This window comes from Odocoileus virginianus, chromosome 17, assembly GCF_023699985.2.
Source record: "Odocoileus virginianus isolate 20LAN1187 ecotype Illinois chromosome 17, Ovbor_1.2, whole genome shotgun sequence".
Classification (NCBI taxonomy): domain Eukaryota; kingdom Metazoa; phylum Chordata; class Mammalia; order Artiodactyla; family Cervidae; genus Odocoileus; species Odocoileus virginianus.
The window spans coordinates 53,952,396-53,974,547 of NC_069690.1; the positions used below are offsets into that span (position 1 = coordinate 53,952,396).

Here is a 22,152-nt window from a genome sequence, read left to right on the forward strand (position 1 = left end):
CATATTCTTCTCAAGTGCACATGGGACATTTTCCAGGATAGACCAAATATGAGGCCACAAACTAGGTCTTAATAGATTTTAAAAGATAGACATCATATAAAGTTTCTTCTCTGACCAGAACAAGTTGACATTAGAAATAAATAACAAAAGTTAAACTGGATTCTTTCTTCATTGTTTTTTGATAGCATTTTATTCACATTGAGATGGGGAGGAGCCATGTCTGATGGTTGGTCCAGGTCATATTGTAAAGGCATTACTCAAGGCTTAAAAAGCTTTTTTTTTCTTACAAGATATTATGTGGTATTATAAGATGGAATTTAAAAAACTAATTGACACTGATTATGTAACCAATCAATTTGAGTTTATTCATCTTTCAATAAATACTCAAAAAGGGAAAAAAGTAAAAGTGGAAAATTCACAAACTTGTGGAAATGAAACAGCACACTCATACACAACCAATGGATCAAAGAAGAAATCATAAAGGGAACTAGGAAACACTTAAGATGAATGGAAGCATAAACACCATCTACAAAAACTTATGGAACACAATGGAAACAGTACTAAGTGGGATATTTAAATGCTTACATTAAAAATAAGGGCAAAGATCTCAAATAGGAAAACCTAACTTTACAACTTTAGGAGTTAGACAAAGAAGGATAAACCCAAAGCTAGCCTAAAAAGTTAGCTTCAGTTCAGTTCAGTTCAGTCGTTCAGCCGTGTCCGACTCTTTGCGACCCCATGAACCACAGCATGCCAGGCCTACCTGTCCATCACCAACTCCCGAAGTTTACTCAAACTCATGCCCATTGAGTCGGTGATGCCATCCAGCCATCTCATCCTCTGTTGTCCCCTTCTCCTCCTGCCCCCAATCCCTCCCAGCATCAGGGTCTTTCCCAATGAGTCAACTCTTCACATCAGGTGGCCAAAGTATTGGAGTTTCAGCTTCAGCATCAGTCCTTCCAATGAGCACGCAGGACTGATCTCCTTTAGGATGGACTGGTTGGATCTCCTTGCAGTCCAAGGGACTCTCAAGAGTCTTCTCCAACACCACAGTTCAAAAGCATCAATTCTTCGGCGCTCAGCTTTCTTCACAGTCCAACTTTCACATCCATACATGACTACTGGAAAAACCACAGCCTTGACTAGATGGACTTTTGTCGGCAAAGTAATATCTCTGCTTTTTTAATATGCTATCTAGGTTGGTCATAACTTTCCTTCCAAGGAGTAAGCGTCTTTTAATTTCATGGCTGCAGTCACCATCTGCAGTGATTTTGGAGCCCAAGAAAATAAGTCTGACACTGTTTCTACTGTCTCCCCATCTATTTCCCATGAGGTGATGGGACCAGATGCCTTGATCTTCGTTTTCTGAATGTTAAGCTTTAAGCCAACTTTTTCACTCTCCTTTTTCACTTTCATCAAGAGGTTCTTTAGTTCTTCGCTTTTTGCCATAAGGGTGGTGTCATCTGCATATCTGAGGTTATTTATATTTCTCCTGGCAATCTTGATTCCAGCTTGTGCTTCTTCCAGCCCAGCATTTCTCATGATGTACTCTGCATATAAGTTAAATAAGCAGGGTGACAATATACAGCCTTGATGTACTCCTTTTCCTATTTGGAACCAGTCTGTTGTTCCATGTCCAGTTCTAACTGTTGCTTCCTGACCTGCATACAGGTTTCTCAAGAGACAGGTCAGGTGGTCTGGTATTCCCATATCTTTCAGAATTTTCCACAGTTTATTGTGATCCACACAGTCAAAGGCTTTGGCATAGTCAATAAAGCAGAAATAGATGTTTTTCTGGAACTCTCTTGCTTTTTCGATGACCCAGCAGATATTGGCAATTTGATCTCTGTTTCCTCTGCCTTTTCTAAAACCAGCTTGAACATCTGGAAGTTTTCGGTTCACGTATTGCTGAAGCATGGCTTGGAGAATTTTGAGCATTACTTTACTAGCGTGTGAGATGAGTGCAATTGTGTGGTAGTTTGAGCACTCTTTGGGATTGCCTTTCTTAGCTAAAAGTTAGCTAGTCAGACCTATAGCTATTAAACTCTTAGAATAAAGCATAGGACAAAATCTTCAGAACCTCAGATTTGACAATGATTTCTTGAATATGACCTAAACGGCACAAGCAGCAGCAACAAAAAAATGGACAAATTAAACTTCATGAAATGTCGAAATTTTTGTCCTCAAAAGACACCTTCAACAGAGTAAAAATTTGACCCACAAAATGAGAGAAAATATTTGCCAATTATATACCTGATAAGACTGGATATCCAGAATACACAGACAACTCAACAACAACAAAGAAATCAATTTGAAAATGGGCAAAAGGACTGAATAGACCTGTCTCCAGTGAAGACAGACAAATGGCCAATAAGCACGTGAGAAGTGCTCAACATCACTAATCACTGGGGAAATGCAAAATTGCAATGAAATACCACCTCCCATGCATTAGGTTCGCTACTAAAAAAAGAAAAAAAAAACAAAGAAAAAGTGTTGGAAAGGATGTGAAGAAACTGCAGACCAGTGGTGGGAATGTAGCATGGTACAGCTACTGCCGGTTATAGTAGAGCAGTTCCTCAAAAATTAAAAATAGGTTATCATATGATTCAGAAATTCCTCTTTGGGTATACACCCAAAAGAATTGAAGGCAGAGTCTCCAAGAGATACTTGTACACCAAGTTCATAACTTGGATTTTTCACAAGAGCTAAAATATAGAAGCATTCTATTGACAGGTGAATAGATGGATAAGCATGATATGATATATACATCAATGAAATATTATTCAGCTTCAAAAGAAAGGACTTTTAATACAATTTTGCAGACATACAGCTGCAAAGTTTAAATAATTTTTTTCTTCTCTCAGGATAATTTCCATGTTATTAATATCTCTTAGATTAACAATAATGCCAAGAGTCCAGAGAAGTGAGCCACTCGTTCTGGAGCTGTGGGCAAGTCTCTCCTTTCTCTGGGTCTTGGTCTCCTTGTCTGTAAGAAGAGAAGGACTCAGTCTTCAATGCCTTTGTGTTCTCCTGGCTCTTCACCAGTTCCCACTTCCCAGCAACCCCAGACATTTCCGTGGGGCTGTGGTTTACAAAGCTATTTGTAGGCACCATACCGCAGGAATTACACCTTTGCCTGGAGCCACCTGGAGCTGGGATGAAGCAGAGAAGAGAGGAAAGAGATGTCGAGAGCCAGTGGGATGGGAGGTTTCCCATGGGACCATCCAGAACCGCATACCCACACATCCTCAGTGAAGCCAGCCTGGCTGATGGCGCAAGATGGGCAGCCTTGGGGAGCGCAGCTGCCTTGCCAGTCACCATCAAGGGAAGCAGGTGGAGGGAGGTTCATGGGTGAAGGCCGAGCCCTGGGCCTCCTGTGACCCGCAGAGTTCTCCAGTTGGTAAGGCTGGAAACACGAGCTTATGTCTTCTTAATCACGCTGTACACTGGTGTCTCGGAGGGAATCCTGCAGGCCTTGGAATCCTGGCTCTGGGAGTCAAACACTACCGAGGTGTAGTGAAGGTTGTCGCTGGGCGGGCCCTGCAGAGACAGAGACCAGAGGCTCAGGGAGAGGCCGGGGAAGTGGGAATCCCAGATTAGGGAGGAGACATCAGAGGGGTGACCTGAGGGAGGCTCCACCATTCCCCACTGTCCCGGCCACTTTCTTTTGCAAAGGCAGGTCTCCAAAATCCTGCGCACCCACCTGCTCCGCCCCCGCCTGATGGAGATGAGACGTGCCAGCCCTGGACCCTTTGCTTCAGGGCTTGCACCTGGACAAACATCTCCTTGAGCAACAAAATCCAAAGAAACTCTAAGGGACTAAACACAACTGCGTGTGTGCACTGCTGCTGCTGCTAAGTCGCTTCAGTCGTGTCCGACTCTGTGCAACCCCATAGACGGCAGCCCATCAGGCCCCCCCGTCCATGGGATTCTCCAGGCAAGAACACTGGAATGGGTTGCCGTTTCCTTCTCCAATGCATGAAAGTGAAGTCACTCCGTCATGTCTGAATCTCAGCGACCCCATGGACTGCAACCCACCAGGTTCCTCCATCCATGGGATTTTCCAGGCAAGAGCACTGGAGTGGGGTGCCATTGCCTTCTCCTGCATGCACGTACAGTTGGGGCATATTCTGGACTAGAGATACAAAGAGACCAAGAACCCCAACTGCTGCTTTTGAGGAGCAAAAACAGGGTACTGCGCATGCCCCCTGCATAGAACACCACCCAAGAGGTGGGCAAAACACCTAAGCCACCTCTCTAGCCCCACCCCTGGACACACCCCTACCTTCACTTCATCTAGGGAACCACCGGCACCCACACCCCTCGGGGAGCAAGCAAGGAAAGCTGCTGCTTGTTCTCGCTCCCTGCTGCTCCCTCCTGCTGCAGCAGCGGCCCCAGCAGAGCCTTGCCTGAATGTCTTGTCTGGCCTCTGATCAATTTCTATTGATTGGGGGAAGGCCAGGAGCCCTGATCACTTTCAAAGACACAGCACAAAGTCCAAGCATCAGAGCTGGGGGAGTGCCTGGGACCTGCTTTGAGGTCATTAGTCACCAAGTTAGAAAAGCTAGGATGTTGCTAGTCCCAGGGCCATGTGTCTGATGCTTAAACCTCCATCTCATCTTCTCTGACAACAAATCCCTCAACTTCTGCCTAAATTCTTCCACTTAAGGGTGAGTTATGACCCTGCATGGGGTGGGGATGGGAGGCAACCTCTTCCATTATTCCACTTTTCAATGCTGTGCCTACGGCTTGACACACAAGGGCTCGTAGGTAAAAATCTAAAAAGCAGAGTTCATACCAAAGAGATGGTGGCACTGAAACAGTGAAAAACCATCAGCTTTAGCATTGGGTGTATGGAACATGCGTGTGTGTGCCTGCTAAGTTGGGTGTATGGAACATGGGTGTGCGTGCCTGTTAAGTTGCTTCAGTTGTGTCCAACTCTGTGTGACATGGACTGTAGCCCGCCAGACTCCTCTGTTCATGGGATTCTGCAGGCAAGAACACTGGAGTAGGTTGCCATGCCCTCCTCCAGGGGATCTTCCCACCCCAGGGATGGAACCTGTGTCTCTTACGTCTCCAGCATTGGCAGGCGGGTTCTTTACCACTAGCGCCACCAGGGAAGCCCATACAGTACATGAAAGTGAAGTGAAGTCGCTCAGTCGTGTCTGACTCTTTGCAACCCCATGGACTGTAGCCCACCAGGCTCCTCCATCCATCCATGGGATTTTCCAGGCAAGAGTACTGGAATGGGTTGCCATTTCCTTCTCCAGGGGATCTTCCCGACCCAGGGATCAAACCCAGGTCTCCCGCATGGTAGGCAGATTCTTTTATCGCCTGAGCCACCAGGGAAGTCTATATGGTACATTCAGCTCAGTTCAGTTCAGTTCAGTTCAGTTCAGTCGCTCAGTCGAGTCCGACTCTTTGTGACCCCATGAACCGCAGCATGCCAGGCCTCCTTGTCCATCACCAACTCCCGGAGTTTACTCAAACACATGTCCATGAGTTGGTGATGCCATCCAGCCATCTCATCCTCTGTCGTCCCCTTCTCCTCCTGCCCCCAATACCTCCCAGCATCAGGGTCTTTTCCAATGAGTCAACTCTTCGCATTAGGTGGCCAAAGTATTGGAGTTTCAGCTTCAGCATCAGTCCTTCCAATGAACGCCCAGGACTGATCTCCTTTAGGATGGACTGGTTGGATCTCATTGCAGTCCGAGGGACTCTCAAGAGTCTTCTCCAACCCCACAGTTCAAAAGCATCAATTCTTCGGCGCTCAGCTTTCTTCACAGTCCAATTCTCACATCCATACATGACCACTGGAAAAACCATAGCCTTGACTAGACGGACTTTTGTTGGCAAAGTAATGTCTCTGCTTTTTAATAGGCTGTCTAGGTTGGTCATAACTTTCCTTCCAAGGAGTAAGCATCTTTCAATTTCATGACTTCAATTACCATCTGCAGTGATTTTGGAGCCCCCAAAAATAAAGTCTGGCACTGGTTCCACTGTTTCCCCATCTACTTCCCATGAAGTGATGGGACCAGATGCCATGATCTTAGTTTTCTGAACGTTGAGCTTTAAGCCAATTTTTTCACTCTCCTCTTTCACTTTCATCAAGAGGCTTTTTAGTTCCTCTTCACTCTCTGCCATAAGGGTGGTGTCATCTGCATAACTGAGGTTATTTATATTTCTCCCGGCAACCTTGATTCCAGCGTGTGCTTCCTCCAGCCCAGCGTTTCTCATGATGTACTCTGCATATAAGTTAAATAAGCAGGGTGACAATATACAGCCTTGACGTACGCCTTTTCCTATTTGGAACCAGTCTGTTGTTCCGTGTCCAGTTCTAACTGTTGCTTCTTGACCTGCATACAGGTTCCTCATAGTAGGTGCTTAATAAATGCTGTACTTTATTGACTCTTGATTATCCACTGGCCATTCCGAAAGCCCCTTCATCTCCCACCCGACCCCTCAGCCACAAGGGCACCAAGGTCTGGCGAAATCTACACTTCCTTCATTTTCTTTCCTTTTTTAAGATTTTTTTTTGATGTGGACCTTTTTTTCAGTCCTTATTGAATTTATTACAGTATTGCTTCTGTCACATGTTTTGGTTTTCTGGTCAAGAGGCATGTGGGATCCTAGCTCCCCAACCAGGGATCAAACCTGCACCCCCTGCATTGGAAGGCCAAGTCTTAGCCACTGGACCGCCAGAGGCGTCCCCAACACTTGACTGGTTTTCTGTGTATCCTCGTTCTGCAGAAGCACAAGGTGACCAGTCGAGCCTCTCTCCCCTCCCTGCCTGCCGGACCCCACATGGCGATGCCTTGCCATGGCCCGCAGCCCCCAGGGTGGGAGCTGGGCCCTCGCACTCACCACTGTGCTGTATTCCACCTCCACCTGCGTGGGGTGAACGGGCTTTCCTGAAAGGGGCCTCGTCTGCAGCTCCAGATTCGCATAGCAGGGCTCAGTCTGCTCAGCAGCCTGGGGCGGACAGGAGTGCGGGGTTTGGATGGGTGTCCACAGGCCCCTCCGCAGTCCAGCCTAGAGAGGCCCGTGTCCCTGCAAGCATCTCTCCTCCCCCTCTATGCTCTGGGTGCCCCAGCCTTCCCATCCTGCCTTCTGCCTCCCCCGCTCAGGTCCTCTCTGGGGCGTGTTAGAATGGTCAGGTCAACAGCTGGGCTGGAGGACCCTCCCTCCCTCCTCCTCCCCTGGGAGGGAACAGACTGGCCAGAGCTCATGATGACCCAGCGACCAGACCTCCCAGGCGTTGTTCTTCCGGCTCTAGGTGAGCACCTCGCTCTATCCGTGTGGGATCCACGCGGACCTCCACCAGCTAACAGGACAGAGCGGGTCCCCAGCATCTCCTGCGCACCTCCCAGCCACCCGGACGCGCCTCCTGCGGGAACCCTCCTTACCTGACTGCGGCTCTGGGGCGGCTCTGGTTTCTCTCCAGCTAAAGAGGCAAGAGAAGAGGAAGAAGACTGAACCCTAGAACGAGGCAGGATGTGGATCCCTGTGGTCCAGCCGGAGGAGAGCCTTTCCCTAGAGACTCAGCCTGGGGGACCTATCGCTTCAGGCCAGCAGCACAGTGGGAACTCAAGGGTTTGCTGAGTGGGTGAATTAGTGAATGAGGAAATGAATGAATGAAGAAGCAAGAAGGCTCCAGCTAGGGTAGAGGGGATCAAACAAAGGTGGTTCCCAAAACAGCCACTCTAAAAATGTTCCTCAGGGATTTCCCTGGTGATCCAGTGGTTAAGACTCCACGCTTCCAGGTGAGAGAGATGAGAAAGGAAGGGCACTCATTTAACAGGAAATGTCTGCATGATGAACAAGATCTGGAGATCTCTTTTGCAACAATATAAACACACTTGACACTACCGAACTGTAAACTTAGAAATGGTTAAGATGAAATCCATGGCTGATTCATGTCAATATATGGCAAAAACCACTACAATATTGTAAAGTAATTAGCCTTCAACTAACAAAAATAAACGGAAAAAAAAAAAAGAAATTTTACTGATCACAAAAGATAAGAAAAAAAATGGTTAAGATGACAAATTTGACAAGTATTTCTTTTTTTACCAATTAAAAAAATGCAGTTTTGCAGGCCCCACTGCAGCCGTACTGAATTATCAACATTGGGGATGAAGTCCAGCTGTGTTTTAACAAACCCTAAATTTTTTAAAATAAAATAATAAAAAGGAAGTGACCTTGCAGAGACCTAGAGCATCAAACCATGCAAAGTTTATCTGCGGTGACCTCCTGGCATGGGATCAGCCCCTCCCAGACAGGAAGCCCTGTCCACTCTGAGGAATCCCAGCTCAGGTCCCACAGCCTCTTGTTTCTGGCACCTGCAATGTGGTGTCTAAGCGCGGCTCTGCGCTTCCCTGGTGCTTTCACCCGGGGCCCCAGGAGCTGAGGGTGGGGGAGGTGATGCCCACGCACCAGAGTGCCCTTGATCTAGGATCTCCGCCAGGCAACTCCAGAGCCCACTGGATGCTGCAGGGGGAGACACTGTCCAGCCTCAGGGACAGAGTCCCAAAGTCAGCGGTGAGATTCCCAGAGTCAGGAGACACGAGGTCATGGACGACAGAGGCGTCTGCTGAACCTCACCGGTTGGCTCGACAGGCTGTGCAACCAGGGGCTCTGAGGTATGAACACGCTCGTGCCTGCTAAGTCACTTCAGTCGTGTCCTACTCCGTGTGACGCTGTAGACTGTAGCCTGCCAGGCTCCTCTGTCCATGGAATTTTCTAGGCAAGAATACTGGAGTGGATTGCCATTCCCTTCTCCAGGGGATCTTCCTGACCCAGGGATCCAGCTCGCGTCTCATGTCTCCTGAATTGGCAGGCGGATTCTTTACCACTAGCGCCACTTGAGATATGAACATATTTTGTTTCAGATGCTGTGGGCCAGCTCCCTACCATCCTCTGTCTCCTCGACTCAGACAGATTTGATGGGAAGGAGGGAAAAGGCTGGTGAGGAAGAGATGGGAGTCCACCCCAGGAAGGCAGGTGACACGGAGGGAGTTGGGTGGCAGACAGCTGAACAGGGAGCCCGCTGAAGGCAGACCCAGTCTACCCTGGCCACGACGGGGTCCTCAAGCGCTCAGCACAGGGCCTGGCGCACAGTAGGTGCTCAGGACAGCTTCGCTGTGTGATCGAGTGAATGAATAAGTGAATGACAAGAGTGGGCTCAGGGGAGGAACCACGAGTGATCACAGAGCAGGGGTCAGGCTGGGGCCAGCAGGGCCTCCAGGGGTCACTAACCCTAACCTTAACCCCAGAGGCAGCCAGGAGACAGGCGCTGAGATGCCAAGCAGTGGAGAGCCAGAGGCTACGTGAACACAAAGCCTTTCTCCCGTTAAACAAAGATCCCTTGACGAGGTGTAACCCACCCCCACAAGTCAACTCTGCACTCAAGGGATTTGGAGAAGATTATTAGCAGGGAAAATCATAAGGTTGAAAAGTGGAATTACGGGACTTCCCTGGTGGTCCAGTGGTTAGGGATCCAGCTGTCAATGCAGGGGACACAGACGTGTTCGATCCCTGGTCCTGGAAGATCCCACATGTCGCTGGGCAACTGAGCTGACCTGCCACAGCTACTGAGCCCGCGTTCTCCAACCAGAGAAACCGTCACAGCCAGAAGCCCTTGCACCGCCGCGAGAGAAAGCCCGCACGCAGCAACGAAGACCCAGCACAACCAAAAACAAGTCAACAAAACACATATTTTTACTTAAAAAAATGAAAATGAAATTACATATGGAGCAAACATTTTAAGGAGTCAGATTTGCAAGAGACCATAAGGATGTGACTCAGCCGTCTGTGGCTGGTTTTCTCTGGGCGGTGCAAGTTCTTCTTTTTATTTATTAGGGTGAATTTCTTTCCTTCTCTGTGTTTTACTTCTTTTTCCCATTTTCTACAGCAATCTCACACCCAGTTTTTAAAGGGGAAGGGCGCTTTTTAGGCGGAAGGGCACCCTGGAGATCACTGGGACCCACAGATCTGAGGCAACCCAGGCTGGGAAAACGCCCATGTGGTAAGCAATACGGGCTAAAGTTTCAGGAGATGGTTCCCAGAAGCGATATGGGAACAGCAGATGGGGAAGAGGAGTGGTTTTCTTTCCACCCATCAAGCATACGTATGTTGAGGCTGATTTCGAGGCTACAGGCCTGAGATGTACTGGAGGGAGGGGCTGGGCCCCACGGGGATGCTGGAGGTGAACGAGTCAGGCGGGGTCCCCCCTTTTGCTCCCAGGAAGAACCACCACCGCCCAGTCTAGCACTGCAGGTGTGGAGCAGAGCCGCCAGGCTTTCGTTGCAGCCCTGAAAGGCTTAGCATCGGTAATTTTGAACAAGCATCCCCTCTGCCCAGGTACTCTGCGCAAATGGAATTAAGAACTTAGTCCAGGAAGGAACCCTGAGGCTCACACCCACTTCAGCAGAAAGCTGCTCTCCTACAGGAGTCAAGTACAAACCGGCACTCGCCCTGGGCGCCTGCCATCCACCTCTGTAAGGATCAAATCAGGTGCTGATGCAGCTGCTGACCTTCAACACCCCCTGAAAGGAGTTCAGGGTGGAGAGCAGGAATGAGGCACCCGTGTGCCAGGAAAACGGGCAGGACTGGTCTTCAGATAGTCAGATATTCTCAGGAGCTGATTTTTATGAGCCCAGTCCTTGCCTCTCCCCATATCTAGAAAAGCACGAACGTCCTTCATGGTGACAACTGTTCCCTGTGACTAGCAGAATCTTCTCGAGACTAATAGAAACCTTCTGGAAAAACGTGTGCTTGATTGCATGTGCTCTCACCCTTCACCAACATCACTGATACGCTGACCTTTCCCCGCCTCCTGAATCCTTTGGAGCAGTTTCTCAGAGCTATCTAAGGTGATATCTCCCGGGCCGCAGTCCCCGTTTTGCCCCAGATAAAACCTAGCTTGCAACTCTCATGCCCACCAGCAAGAAGGTCACAGGGTCACTGGTTTCTCTGTTCTCCTATATATTTAATTTGCTCAAGTGTTTACTGAGCCTCTACTTACTGAGGGCCAGACAGGATGCTGGGGGTGTCTTATTTTCTCTCTTTTAATCTGAGCTCAGAGGAGAGCGGCTGGACCACAGGCTGCCTAGAGCTCCCTGGGCCCCACTGTGATGATACTAAATAATATTAAATAATACTTTCACTCAGCACACCCTGCTCCTGTGCCTCCTTGGGTAAGGGTCTCTGATCGTAACGAGCCGCATGGGCTGGTAGGCAGGCAGCCTAGGAAGCAGGTGTGACAAACTGGTGGGACAAGGGCTTTGATGGCGGAAGAACAGAGGTTCACCCGGAAGCGGTCCCCGAGCTGCTCTTTGGGGGCCAGGAAGAGGTCCTAGAGGAAAGGAAGCTGAGAGCAGCATGTAGGGCCGCAGGAGTGAGCCGGCGAAGGGCAGGACAGGCTCCCCAGGTGCCCAGAGGAAGCCCAGAGGAAGTTGAGAAACCGCTGCCTTGCAGAGTGTAAGGATGGGCTGACTGCCAAGGGCCTTGACCCTGCTGGGCAGGCCTGGACTTTGGAGGCTGTAGGAAGTCACGGAAGGGTTTAGACGGAAGAGGGACGTTGCTTCACGAGCAGCCACCCTGACCCTGCCATGGGAAAGGCCTCTTGCCTTAAAGTCACCTCCTCTCAGCCACACCAGGGACACTCCCTCCGGGGCCAGCCCTCTGGGTTCGCCCGGGCCATGTAGTCCCAGGGGAGATACAGTTGATGACCCTCCTGGAAACCCAGACACATTTCCTCTAGGACCGGAGGGGCCGGCCCGCCCTTGGGTGCCGTGAGGGCGGGTGTGGGGAGCTCACTCACCTTTGACCCGTCTCTGAACCATCCTCCAGGCCAGCAGGGAGACGCCCCCCAACAGGAGCAGCAGAAGCACTAATGAGATCAGCAGCGCGTGGAGCCTGAGGGGAGACAGGGTGGGCTGGGTGGGGCAGGGGTTCCTGCCTTCCCTCGCTTGTTCAGTAGATGAGCTCCCACTAAAAAAAAGGCAGACAGCGTAAAGCCTCCTTTTCATCCCCTGTCTACCTAAATCCCCCCACAGACACACACGATGCACCTAAGAAACTTCCAGAGCCTCTTTATTCAATACAAGAACATACGAATATACATTATTTTTGTGTATGTCCTTTTTTCACTTAAAAGAGGCATAGTATAAACCATGGGTCCCCAACCCCTGGGCCATGGACCAGTACCCATCAGAGGACTGTTAAGAACCTGGCCACACAACAGGAGGTGAGCACCTCCCCATTCACCGACACCCCACATCTCTCTTATTACTGCCTGAACCATCCACCCCCATGCCTGTCTGTGGAAAAGCTGTCTTCCACAAAACTGGTCCCTGGTGCCAAAAATTCTGGGGACTGCTCTTATAAACACTGCTGTTCAGCTGCTCAGCTGTGTCTGACTCTTTGCGACCCCATGGACTGCAGCACGCCAGGCTTCCCAGTCTTTCACCATCTCCTGGAGCTTGCTCAAACTCAAGTCCATTGAGTTGGTGATAAACACTAGTTTTTTACTTCACAATGCATCTTGAAGATCTTTCCATGTCACTACATAGAGAAGTTCCCTATGGGTTTTTCTTTTCATAGTTGCATAGTTTTCCATTGCTTGGACAGACCTTACGTTATTTAACTCTTCCCTTTCCATGGGCATTTCTCCCAGTATTTTGCAATTACAAGCTGGCTGCAAAAACATCACCTTGAAACTCTACCAGTTCACACTTGGACAGCAGCAGCTGCTTTCCTAGGGAGCTGACACAACTCCGCTGCTTGGGCTCCTTCTTTTATATCTAACTTGCATCCATAATGTTCTAGTCTTTTTTCTTAAAGATGCACCTCACCCCCTGCAAATTGCACAGGCTTCAGTTATACAAAACCCAGCTCTGGGGCTTCCCTGGTGGCTCAGTGGTGAAGAATCCACCTGCCAGTGCAGGGTTCGGTCCCTGATCCAGGAAGATCCCACGTGCTGCGGAGGGAGTAAGCCGGGCTCCACAACTACCGAGCCTGTGCTCCATGACTGGAGAAGCCACTGCAGTGAGAAGCCGAGCGCAGAGACCAGAGAGTGAGCGCCACTCTCTGCAACTAGAGAAAAGCCTGTGCAGCAACAAAGACCCAGCACAGGAAAAAATAAATAAACAGACAAACAAAATTATTGTTTAAAAAGCCCAGCTCCATTCCCCAGGTGTGCATCTGCAGATCGTTTCTGGAGGTGGCATGTTTGGGGCCTGAATCTCACCTTGCCTGATATAAAGATTGTCCCCTGGATTGCCAGGAAGCCAGTGGAGGGGTCTTGGGCTGTCGGATAATAAAGAATCTGACTGGCCTTTGCCTCTGGCTCCTGGAAGGGAGGCTCTAAATCCTTGGGGTTTGCCTAGTAATAGGAGCACCTTTGTGATTCACAAGCCCCTTGGATCTGCCTGAGATTTTGCCTGACTCAGGCTGGGAGCTGGTCACCAGAAGGACCAGCCATGTGATGAGAGATTTGGGGCTCTGAGCCAGCCTGACCTTCAGGGAAGTGGAAAGGGGTGTTGGGGGTTGAGATCAGTCATGTGGGCAATGATTCAATTAGTCATGTCTGTGCAATGAAACCCAAGTAAAAACTACGGACACCAAGACTTGGAACTTCCTGGTTGGTGAACACATCAAAGTCCCGGGAGGGTGATGCCCCCAACTCCACTGGGAAAAGGCACAGAAACTGCAGTCAGGACCATCCCAGACCTTGCCCTACGTGCCCCTTCACTGACTGGTCCTGACCTTTATGCGTGCATGCTGAGTCATTTCAGTCATGTCTGACTCTTCGAAACCCCATGGGCCGTAGCCTGCAGCCATAGGCTGGACCCCATGGACTGTAGCCTTCATGGTTAAGCTCATCTGCCCATGGGGATTCTCCAGGCAAGAATACTGGAGTGGGTTGCCATGCCCTCCTCCAGGGGATCTTCCCGACCCAGGGAACAAACCCAGGTCTCTTATGTCTCCTGCATTGGCAGGTGAGCTCTTTACCACTAGCGCCTCCTGGGAAGTGCCATGACATTTATACTTTGTGATAAAACTATATGTATAGCACTTCTCTACATTCTGTGAATTACCTGAGCAATTATCAAACCCAAGGGGGTCGTGTATCCAACTGATCATAAATGTGAAGATCTGAGCATCCCCCAAGTGCTCTGGCATCTGAAATCGGGCCGTCTCATAAGACCGAGCCTCACGAGTCTCACAGGATGCTGGAGTCTGTGCTGACTCGCAGGTGGTCAGTTCTGGAATCGACTTGCAGGGCACCAGGTGGTGTCAGAACAGGGAGTCTTGGGCTTCCCTGGTGGTCCAGTGGTTAAGAATCTGCCCGACAATGCAGGGGACACAGGTTCAATCCCTGGTCCAGGAAGATCACACATGCCATGGGGCAACTAAGCCCGTGCACCACAACTCAGGAGGTGCTGGTGGTAAAGAACCTGCCTGCCAACGCAGAAGACAAGAGAGACGCAGTTTCGATCCCTGGGTAGGGAAGATTCCCTGGAGGAGGGCATGGCCACCCACTCCAGTATTCTTGCCTGGAGAATCCCATGGGCCGAGGAGCCTGGCGGGCTGCAGTCCATGGGGTTGGAAAGAGTTGGACACGACTGAGCAGCTAACATACACAGCAACTGCTGAGCTTAGGCTCTAGAGCCCACGCTCTGCAAGGAGAGAAGCCACTACAATGAGAAGCTCTTGTGCCAGAACTACAGAGTAGCCTCCACTTACTGCAACTAGAGAAAGCCCCAGTGCAGAAATGAAGACCCAGCGCAGCAATAAAGACCCAGCGCAGCCAAAAATAAAAACTGATTACTTTTAAAACAGAAAAGGGAGTCTGTGAATCCCAGAAATGGCTTCAGACAATATGCATATTTCCAGGGAGAGAAACCATAAGTGTCGTCAAATTCTCCTGGGGTTTTTTCCCTCCCCCTGCCAAAAAAAAGTCGAGAATCACATATTTGGAAGAAAGAATCTAAAACTTCAGAATCATATAAACTAGGCCCAGGAGCCAGCCTGACTCTATGACTGTATTACCCTGTTGGTCACTTAACCTCTCAGAGCCTCCGTTTACTCATCCGTAAACGGAGGGTCATGGTGGTGAAGGATTGTAGGGAGATGATAACATCCAGGTGAGGCTCTGAGCATGTGCCTGGTAGGACATCATCTCACCAGCTCTCATTAAATGTCGCTTTCCCTCCATCCACCCCCAGCTTCTGCCTGGCCTGAGCCCTCTCTCAGAGCCCGGGGCAGGTCCAATGTGGCCCCTACAGCCGAAGCTAGGAGACACAGACCGGCTTCCAGTCTGGGTGCAAAGGGAGCCAGAGGCCCCAGTCAACGGGGACAGGGCTCCTGACCAAATAGACCCCAAGGCAAAGGAGGCCCGCCTCCAGGACTCGGCCTAGGGCACCTCACCTCCAGCTCTGCGTGGGCTCCTGTTCCTCCTGGCTGCTGGTGCTGTGGGTGGCACCCTTTGTGGCCAGGGTGGTGAATGACACAGTTGAAACTTTGGTTGTGATTGTCGAGGTCTTGGCTGTGACAGCAGGTCGGGTTGACCTTGGTGTTGGGGATGCTGATGGTGCTGAAATACAAATCAGACTCAGGGAGCCCCTCTGACTCTCCCACAACACCCCTCTCCGATACCTTTCTCGGTTGATTTCACTCAGGAAGGGGGCAGGATGGAGGACCCCGCAGCCAGGACCCTCCTGGCCAAGTGAGTGTTTCCAAACAGGACACGGGTATCGCCACCAACAGTCCTGATCCCATCCCCATGATGAGGTCAGGGTCCTCCAGAGGCCCCGGAGTCACCCTCACCCCCAATCTTCACCCCCCCACACCACCAAGTCACAGCCACATGCGGCTTGCCAGAGACGGCTGCCTGGACTGCAGGTCTTGTTAGAGCTCCCACTGTGTTCAGCACCTTCGCCCCGCCCACCGCCTCTCCACTCAGCTCCCCACCTTCCCCCGCACAGCTTCCCGGGTTTACGCGGGGAGGCCCACGGTGCCCTCCTCTCTCAGCTGCACACCCCGCCTCTCCACCTCCCCTTCCCCGACAAGCACCTTCTCATCGCTCAAGACCAAGGGGATGTGCCAGCACCCTGTCTCTCTGTCTCACACACACACACACACAATATACATACACCTACACACACATACACATGCACGTGTGCACGCACACAGAGTTTGCTCTCTGATGTGATTTCTGCCTTGGCAATTCCAACCTGAGACTGTTCAGGTGACCTTGCTGCTACAGGGGGAGTTAGGGCTGTGCATGGCTCACCTTGAGTCACAGACACCTCCACCTCTAAGGTGGGGTCCAATGAAAATGACACAGCGATCCCACATCCATATGTTCCCGCATCCTCCTCTCTGAGGCTCTCCAAGGTCACTGTGAAGGTGAGGTTGGCAGGACAGTCTCTGATGGACACACGGCCCTTCCTCACTTCTCTCACAGACCCTTCAGTTTCCACAGTATTCCAAAAACAGGGGGATTTGCACCAGAATTTTCTGTTTTGCTTGAATTCCTCCTGATACCGACACTCCACACTCAGGGATTCCCCCACGATGCCCGTCACTTTGCTGGGGCCGCTCAGGGACAAACAGCCTGGAAAACACAACCGAGTCCAACTCCATCAGGTGGGCCTGGGTGAGGATGCCCTGGGAGTCACCCCCAAAAGTTCCCCCATCTCACACTAGCTGCCCCACATCAGCCTGAAAACACCTTGAGAGTCTGCCCCTTCCACTCTGTCACCCCTAAGACCACAGCCGCACTTTCCTCCAGACCCCAACTTTCTTTCCTCTGCCCTTCCAACCTCTCACCCATCAGGGAACTCCCACTTCCCAGCTTGTCAGGATGCCCCCAGCCCGGAGCAGTTCAGTCACCTGAAGAACCGCTCATAGGCTGATGTGTTCCCACCAAGAGGGTGTGGACCGAGGCAGAGAGAGGTCTGCCAGATGGTTCACAGAAGCACCGGCCACGCTTGGCAAATTTCATGCATGAAAAATCATCTGCACACACACACAGTTTACTGACAGCCTTCATCGCATCCTGGGCCTTACTTCAGCTTGCCCAGCTCCTGTTGACTTAATTTTCAAGGAAGCTCCTGTTTTATTTCTGAGATTGGGGTCTGCCATTGTCCCAGACAGTCCTCCGATATGGAGCTGGGGGACTAGGGTGAGGCGTGTGACATTAATGCTGGCCACCAAGCTGAGGACATGCCCCCCCACCCTGGCCCCTGTGGATACCGCTCCTCACCAGCCCTGTAATTCTGTGACGGGGCCCCCACAGTGGTGGGAGTTGTGGCTTGCTGTCTTTTGTTAGAGTTAGACGTCTTTAATTTGACTTGGCTTTTCAGGCTCTTAAATCACTTGAAGACACTCGAATGTAAGCCCCTGGGGCCTTCTTGTATCTTAAAGGTCTACACGTGCCCAGCACACAGTAGGCCCTCAGCAAACTCTTGGGTGTGAGCACCTGCCCCAGCCCACACAGCTCTCTGTTCAAAGCTACCCAAAGCTGACCACAATCTCCCATCCTTCCGCTCCTGGGAGCCCGTCAGGGGGTCCTATTCTGGCCTGGGTGGCAGACGCCCTGCAGAGAAGCCTTCTCCAGCCCCATTGTGGGTGTGATGTTTCCTGAGGTGCTCCGTAGCCAGGGCCACGGTGATGTGGAAACGACATCAGAAGAATCTGAGTTTTAGTCTCAGTTCAATGACAAGTCTGCTGTGTGTTCTGGGACAAGTTACTTAACCTCTCTGAGCTTCAGAGGCCTCATTGGTAACGTGGTGATGATTGGTAAGCCTCACAGGGCATTTGGGAGTATTGAATGAGATAATGGGCATCAAATGCCTGGAGAATAATATCAGGTTGAACCACATGAAGTTGCTGGTATTCCTGTGTTTCTGACCAAGAAAACCGACATTTCAGGAAATTCAGTCTAATGAAAATAGATAACCCTCTGTCCACCTGAATTAAGACATGAAAGTAAAATAATCACAGAGACAGATAAAATGAAAGTAATAAAAAATGGCCCTTTGCAGAAATTCTGTACAGAGAGTTCCCTGGAGGTCCAGTGGTAAGGACTCTGCTTTCTCACTGTTGAGGGTCCAGGTTCAATCCTTGCTCAGACAACTAAGGTCCCACTAGCCACGTGGTGTAGCCAAAAAAAGAAAAAAGACGTCCTCTACAGAGAAGTGTGTAAACCTGGATGAATGTGTGATTTTCTAGAAAACAAAAAATCAGTAAAATCGACACATACTGAGTGCTCAATGGATAAATGTCCCAGCCCTTCCTTCGTTTAAGACGTCGCTCCTGCTGCCCACATCCAGACTCCACGCCCTGTGTCCTGTCGGCTGTGGATCCTCATCTTTCCAGCCTGGCTCTCGGCTCCCCTGCCTGGCCTGGGTCCCCCCCTCACCTCCGCCCTCGGGGCCCAGCCCTCTGCGTCCGGGGCTGCCTTCCCCTCGCACCGTGTCTGTCTCTCTCTCCCCGTGTCTCTCTGTTCCTCTGTCTCTGTCTTTGTCTATCTCTCCTTATCTCTCTCTCTGTGTGTCTGTCCGTCTGTCTTTCTCTCTCTCCATCTCTCTCTCTCACTTTCTGTCTCTCTCTCATCATCTCTCTCTGTCTGTCCCTCTGTCCACATGCCTATCTCTGTCTGTCTGCCTCTTTATCTGTCTCTGTCTCTTCTAACAGGATGTTCCTCTGTTTTCCTAATGTTTTACTTCAGAATCACAAAATCTCATCCCACTAAATCCCAGACAAACGAATGACCCATCCAGCACAAGAAGTGGAGAGGAACCGGCGCGTTCACACCCCACCCAGGAGAGAGAGGAGACCCAGAGCAGAAGTAGTGAACCAGGACACAGAAGAACAATGGGACTAGTGTATACGCCAGAAAGCTGATTTTTCATTTGGGAGAAACAAACAACAAAATAGACATTCTTGTGTGTAACCAGATCAAGAAAAAATAAAAAAACACACATAAACAATTAAAAAGAAAAATAGGGTAAACCGCAAGCCTCTACAAAAATGTCTGTACACTTAGACAAAACTGGTGATTTTCTCTTCATTTTTAAAAAAACATTTATTTATTTGTGTAGTTCAGCTGGGTCTTAGTTGCCACACTTGGGATCTTTAGTTGCAGCATGTGGGATCTAGTTCCCTGACCAGGAATCTGACCTGGGCCTCCTGCATTGGGAGCATGGAGTCTTAGCCACTGGACCATCAGGGAAGTCCCCCAGACTGGTGATTTTCTAGGAAAGTATACATTACCGATATTAATCCAGAATAGATTTTTTAAAAAATGTAGACCAGTACCTATAAGTGTCAGCAAGGAGTCCTTTCCCAAAGACAACTATGTGAAGTGATATGGTAATTATCTCACTGTGTGTACATGTATCAAAACATTACTGTAATTGTACACCATATATATATACACACAATTTTTACTTGTTAATTATGCCTCAGTAAAACTGGAGAGAAAAGAGAAGAAAGAAGTTCTTTTTTCTTTCTGTTCCAAAAATTGAGGAGCAAAACTCAGTTTCACAAGTTTCTCAAAACTTTCAAAGACCAAACAATCCAAATTTTATTTAAACATCTACAGAGAATAAGAAAACAGGAAAAACGTCCTAATTCTTATCATACATGCTTAGTCACTCAGCTGTATCCGATTCTTTGTGACCCTATGGACTAAAGTCTGCCAGGCTCCTCTGTCAATAGGATTTTCCAGGCAAGAATGCTGGAGTAGGTAGCCATTCCCTTCTCTCAGGGATCAAACTCAGGTCTCCTGCATTGCAGACAAATTCTTTACCGTCTGAGTCTTCAGAGAAGCCCATTCTTAGCATGAAGTCAGTATAATCTATATCAAAGACTAAAATCCGGCCAAATATCTTAATATAATTCACCTCTTGACTAGTTCAAAGGAAAAAAAAAAAACTATAGTCACACCGTGGCAATATTGTGGACTTGGTTCCAGACAACTGTGTATGTTCAGCCACTTCAGTCGCATCTGACCCTCTGTGACCCCCCGGACTGGACCCCACCAGGCTCCTCTGTCCATGGGATTCTCCAGGCAAGAACACTGGAGCGGGTTGCCATTTCCTCCTCCATCCAGACAATCATAGTAAAGTGAATATCGCAATAAAGAAAGTCACAAGAAGTTTTTGGTTTCCCAGCACACATAAAAGCTATGTTGGGGACTTCCCTGGTGGTTAAGGGGGAAGACTCTGCTTCAACGCATGGGGTGTGGGTTCGATCCATGGTTGGGGAACTAAGATCCCACATGCTGCACAGCCGAAAGAAAAAAGCGATGCTTACGTTATACTCTGGTCTATGAAGTGTGCAACAAATAGCATTACGTCTTACAAGCAATTTACATACCTTAATTTAAAAATATTATACTCTATCGCTAAAAAATGCTATGCATCATCTGAGTCTTCAGTGAGTCATAATCTTTTTCTGGTGGAGAGTTTGAAATTTTGCAGGAATTACCAAAATGTGACAGAGACACAAGGGGAGGAAATGCTGTTGGAAAAATGGAGCCAATAGACTTGCTCGAAGCAGGGTTACCACAAACATTCAGCTGGGAAAAGGCAGTGTCTGTGAAACTCAACAGAGCAAAGCACAAGACGAGGTGTGGCTGCAATCATCTCAGGGCTGTATTGAATGCTCATTCGCTCAGTCGTCTCCGACTCTCTGCGACCCCGTGGGCTGCAGGACCCCAATCTCTTCGGTCCATGGGATTCTCCAGGCAAGATTACTGGAGTGGGTTGCCATGCCCTCCTCCAGGGGATCTTCCCAACCTAGGGATCGAACCCAGGTCTCCCACATTGCAGGTGGATTCTTTCCCTGGAGGCTCAGACAGTAAAGAATCATCTAAACAGATCACAAAAAAGCACCTGACCCCTGATGCTGCTGTTTTTAAAAACACAGGCGATGCCCCCTTTACACTAAATGGAAACACTGCACATCTGCCCAGGAAGGGACCAGGCAGGCATGACCACTGCCGCCTCGGTCCTGGGCATCGTGGGACGAGCCCGTGACCAGTGAGAGAGGAAATCAGAGAAACAGTGAAACTTCCACCCAGGCAGAGCCTGTGAACACACGAGAAACCCCGAGAGGGACAGTAGAAAAATGAGTCATGAGAAGGTGACCAGTTTCTCTGCGGTCAGAAGGAGACGTCTCCTGCCTACACAGGAGACGCAGGAAACACGGGTTTGATCCCCGGGTCAGGAAGATCCCTGGAGGAGGTAATGGCAACCCACTCCAGTATTCTTGTCTGGAGAATCCCCATGGACAGAGGAGCCTGGCCGGCTACAGTCTATGGGGTCCAAAGAGTCAGGCACGACTGAATGAGCGTGCAAGGATGAAACTAGCGAGATTGCAGGAGCTGTCTGAGAGCCGCGAATGCTTCTGGAGGCCCAGGAGAGAAATCGTCCCAAGGAAGCCCTCTCCTCCAGGGAGCAAGCCTCCTCCTCCCTTCCCTGAAGCTGCTCTGCCCTCCCACCTCCTGTCCCCTCCACCTCGCCTTCCCCGATGGGATGGGAATCCCCACCTCCCTTCCTTGGAGACCACCAGCCCCCTGGTCCTTAGGTTCCGGTCCCTCGAGCCACCCTGGCTATTCATTCACCTCCATGACTCTGAGACCAGGGCCGGCCCCTGCCTTGTCCCCACGCTTCCTCCACCCCCTGGACCCGTGATCCAGAAGGCACCTCCCGTCAACGAGCATGTCCTGGGTGTGCCCGGCGGTCACCCTGCCACCCACTCTGGTATGCCCTGCCTTTTGCCCTCCTTCCTCTAATAATTCACCCCCAAACTTTCGGCAAAGCCCCTCCTCCATGTCCCACTGTGGCTCCTGCAAGCCTAGACGGATGAAGGAGAGACGGACACTCACGCTGCCCTCCAAGGACGGGGTCCTTCTTAAGCGGTGGACGGACCGTGCCCCAGTCTGAGTCACCCTCCCCGCTTCCATCCCCACCCCCCACCCTCCCCATTCTCTCCCCCCTCCCCATCCCCTGGCAGCCCCCACCTGGGACCCAGAGAAGCAGCAGAGCGGGGGGCAGCCACGTAGCCCGGTGCGGCTGGGCCATCGCCCCAGCACTGACGTCGCCTGCAACAGCGCCGGCCCAGCCGGTCCTG

At 50.2% G+C, this 22,152-nt stretch overlaps 1 protein-coding gene across 2 annotated transcripts; it reads right to left on the bottom strand.

The window, feature by feature from the left end:
• Positions 1 to 339: 339 nt before the first annotated feature.
• On the bottom strand, positions 340 to 22,124 carry LOC139039194 (CMRF35-like molecule 8). Of its 2 annotated transcripts, none has more exons than XM_070480025.1 (7): positions 22,043 to 22,124; positions 16,301 to 16,624; positions 15,436 to 15,601; positions 11,825 to 11,919; positions 7,407 to 7,444; positions 6,865 to 6,972; positions 340 to 3,540 (listed from the first exon to the last, which is right to left on the bottom strand). In XM_070480025.1, exons 1-7 carry the CDS (start codon positions 22,101 to 22,103, stop codon positions 3,421 to 3,423), a joined length of 912 nt encoding a protein of 303 aa, XP_070336126.1. In that variant the 5' UTR covers positions 22,104 to 22,124; the 3' UTR covers positions 340 to 3,420. The 2 variants fall into 2 exon arrangements, with proteins under 2 accessions (XP_070336126.1, XP_070336125.1); XM_070480024.1 differs by having other exon boundaries at positions 11,825 to 11,994.
• Positions 22,125 to 22,152: the final 28 nt, after the last annotated feature.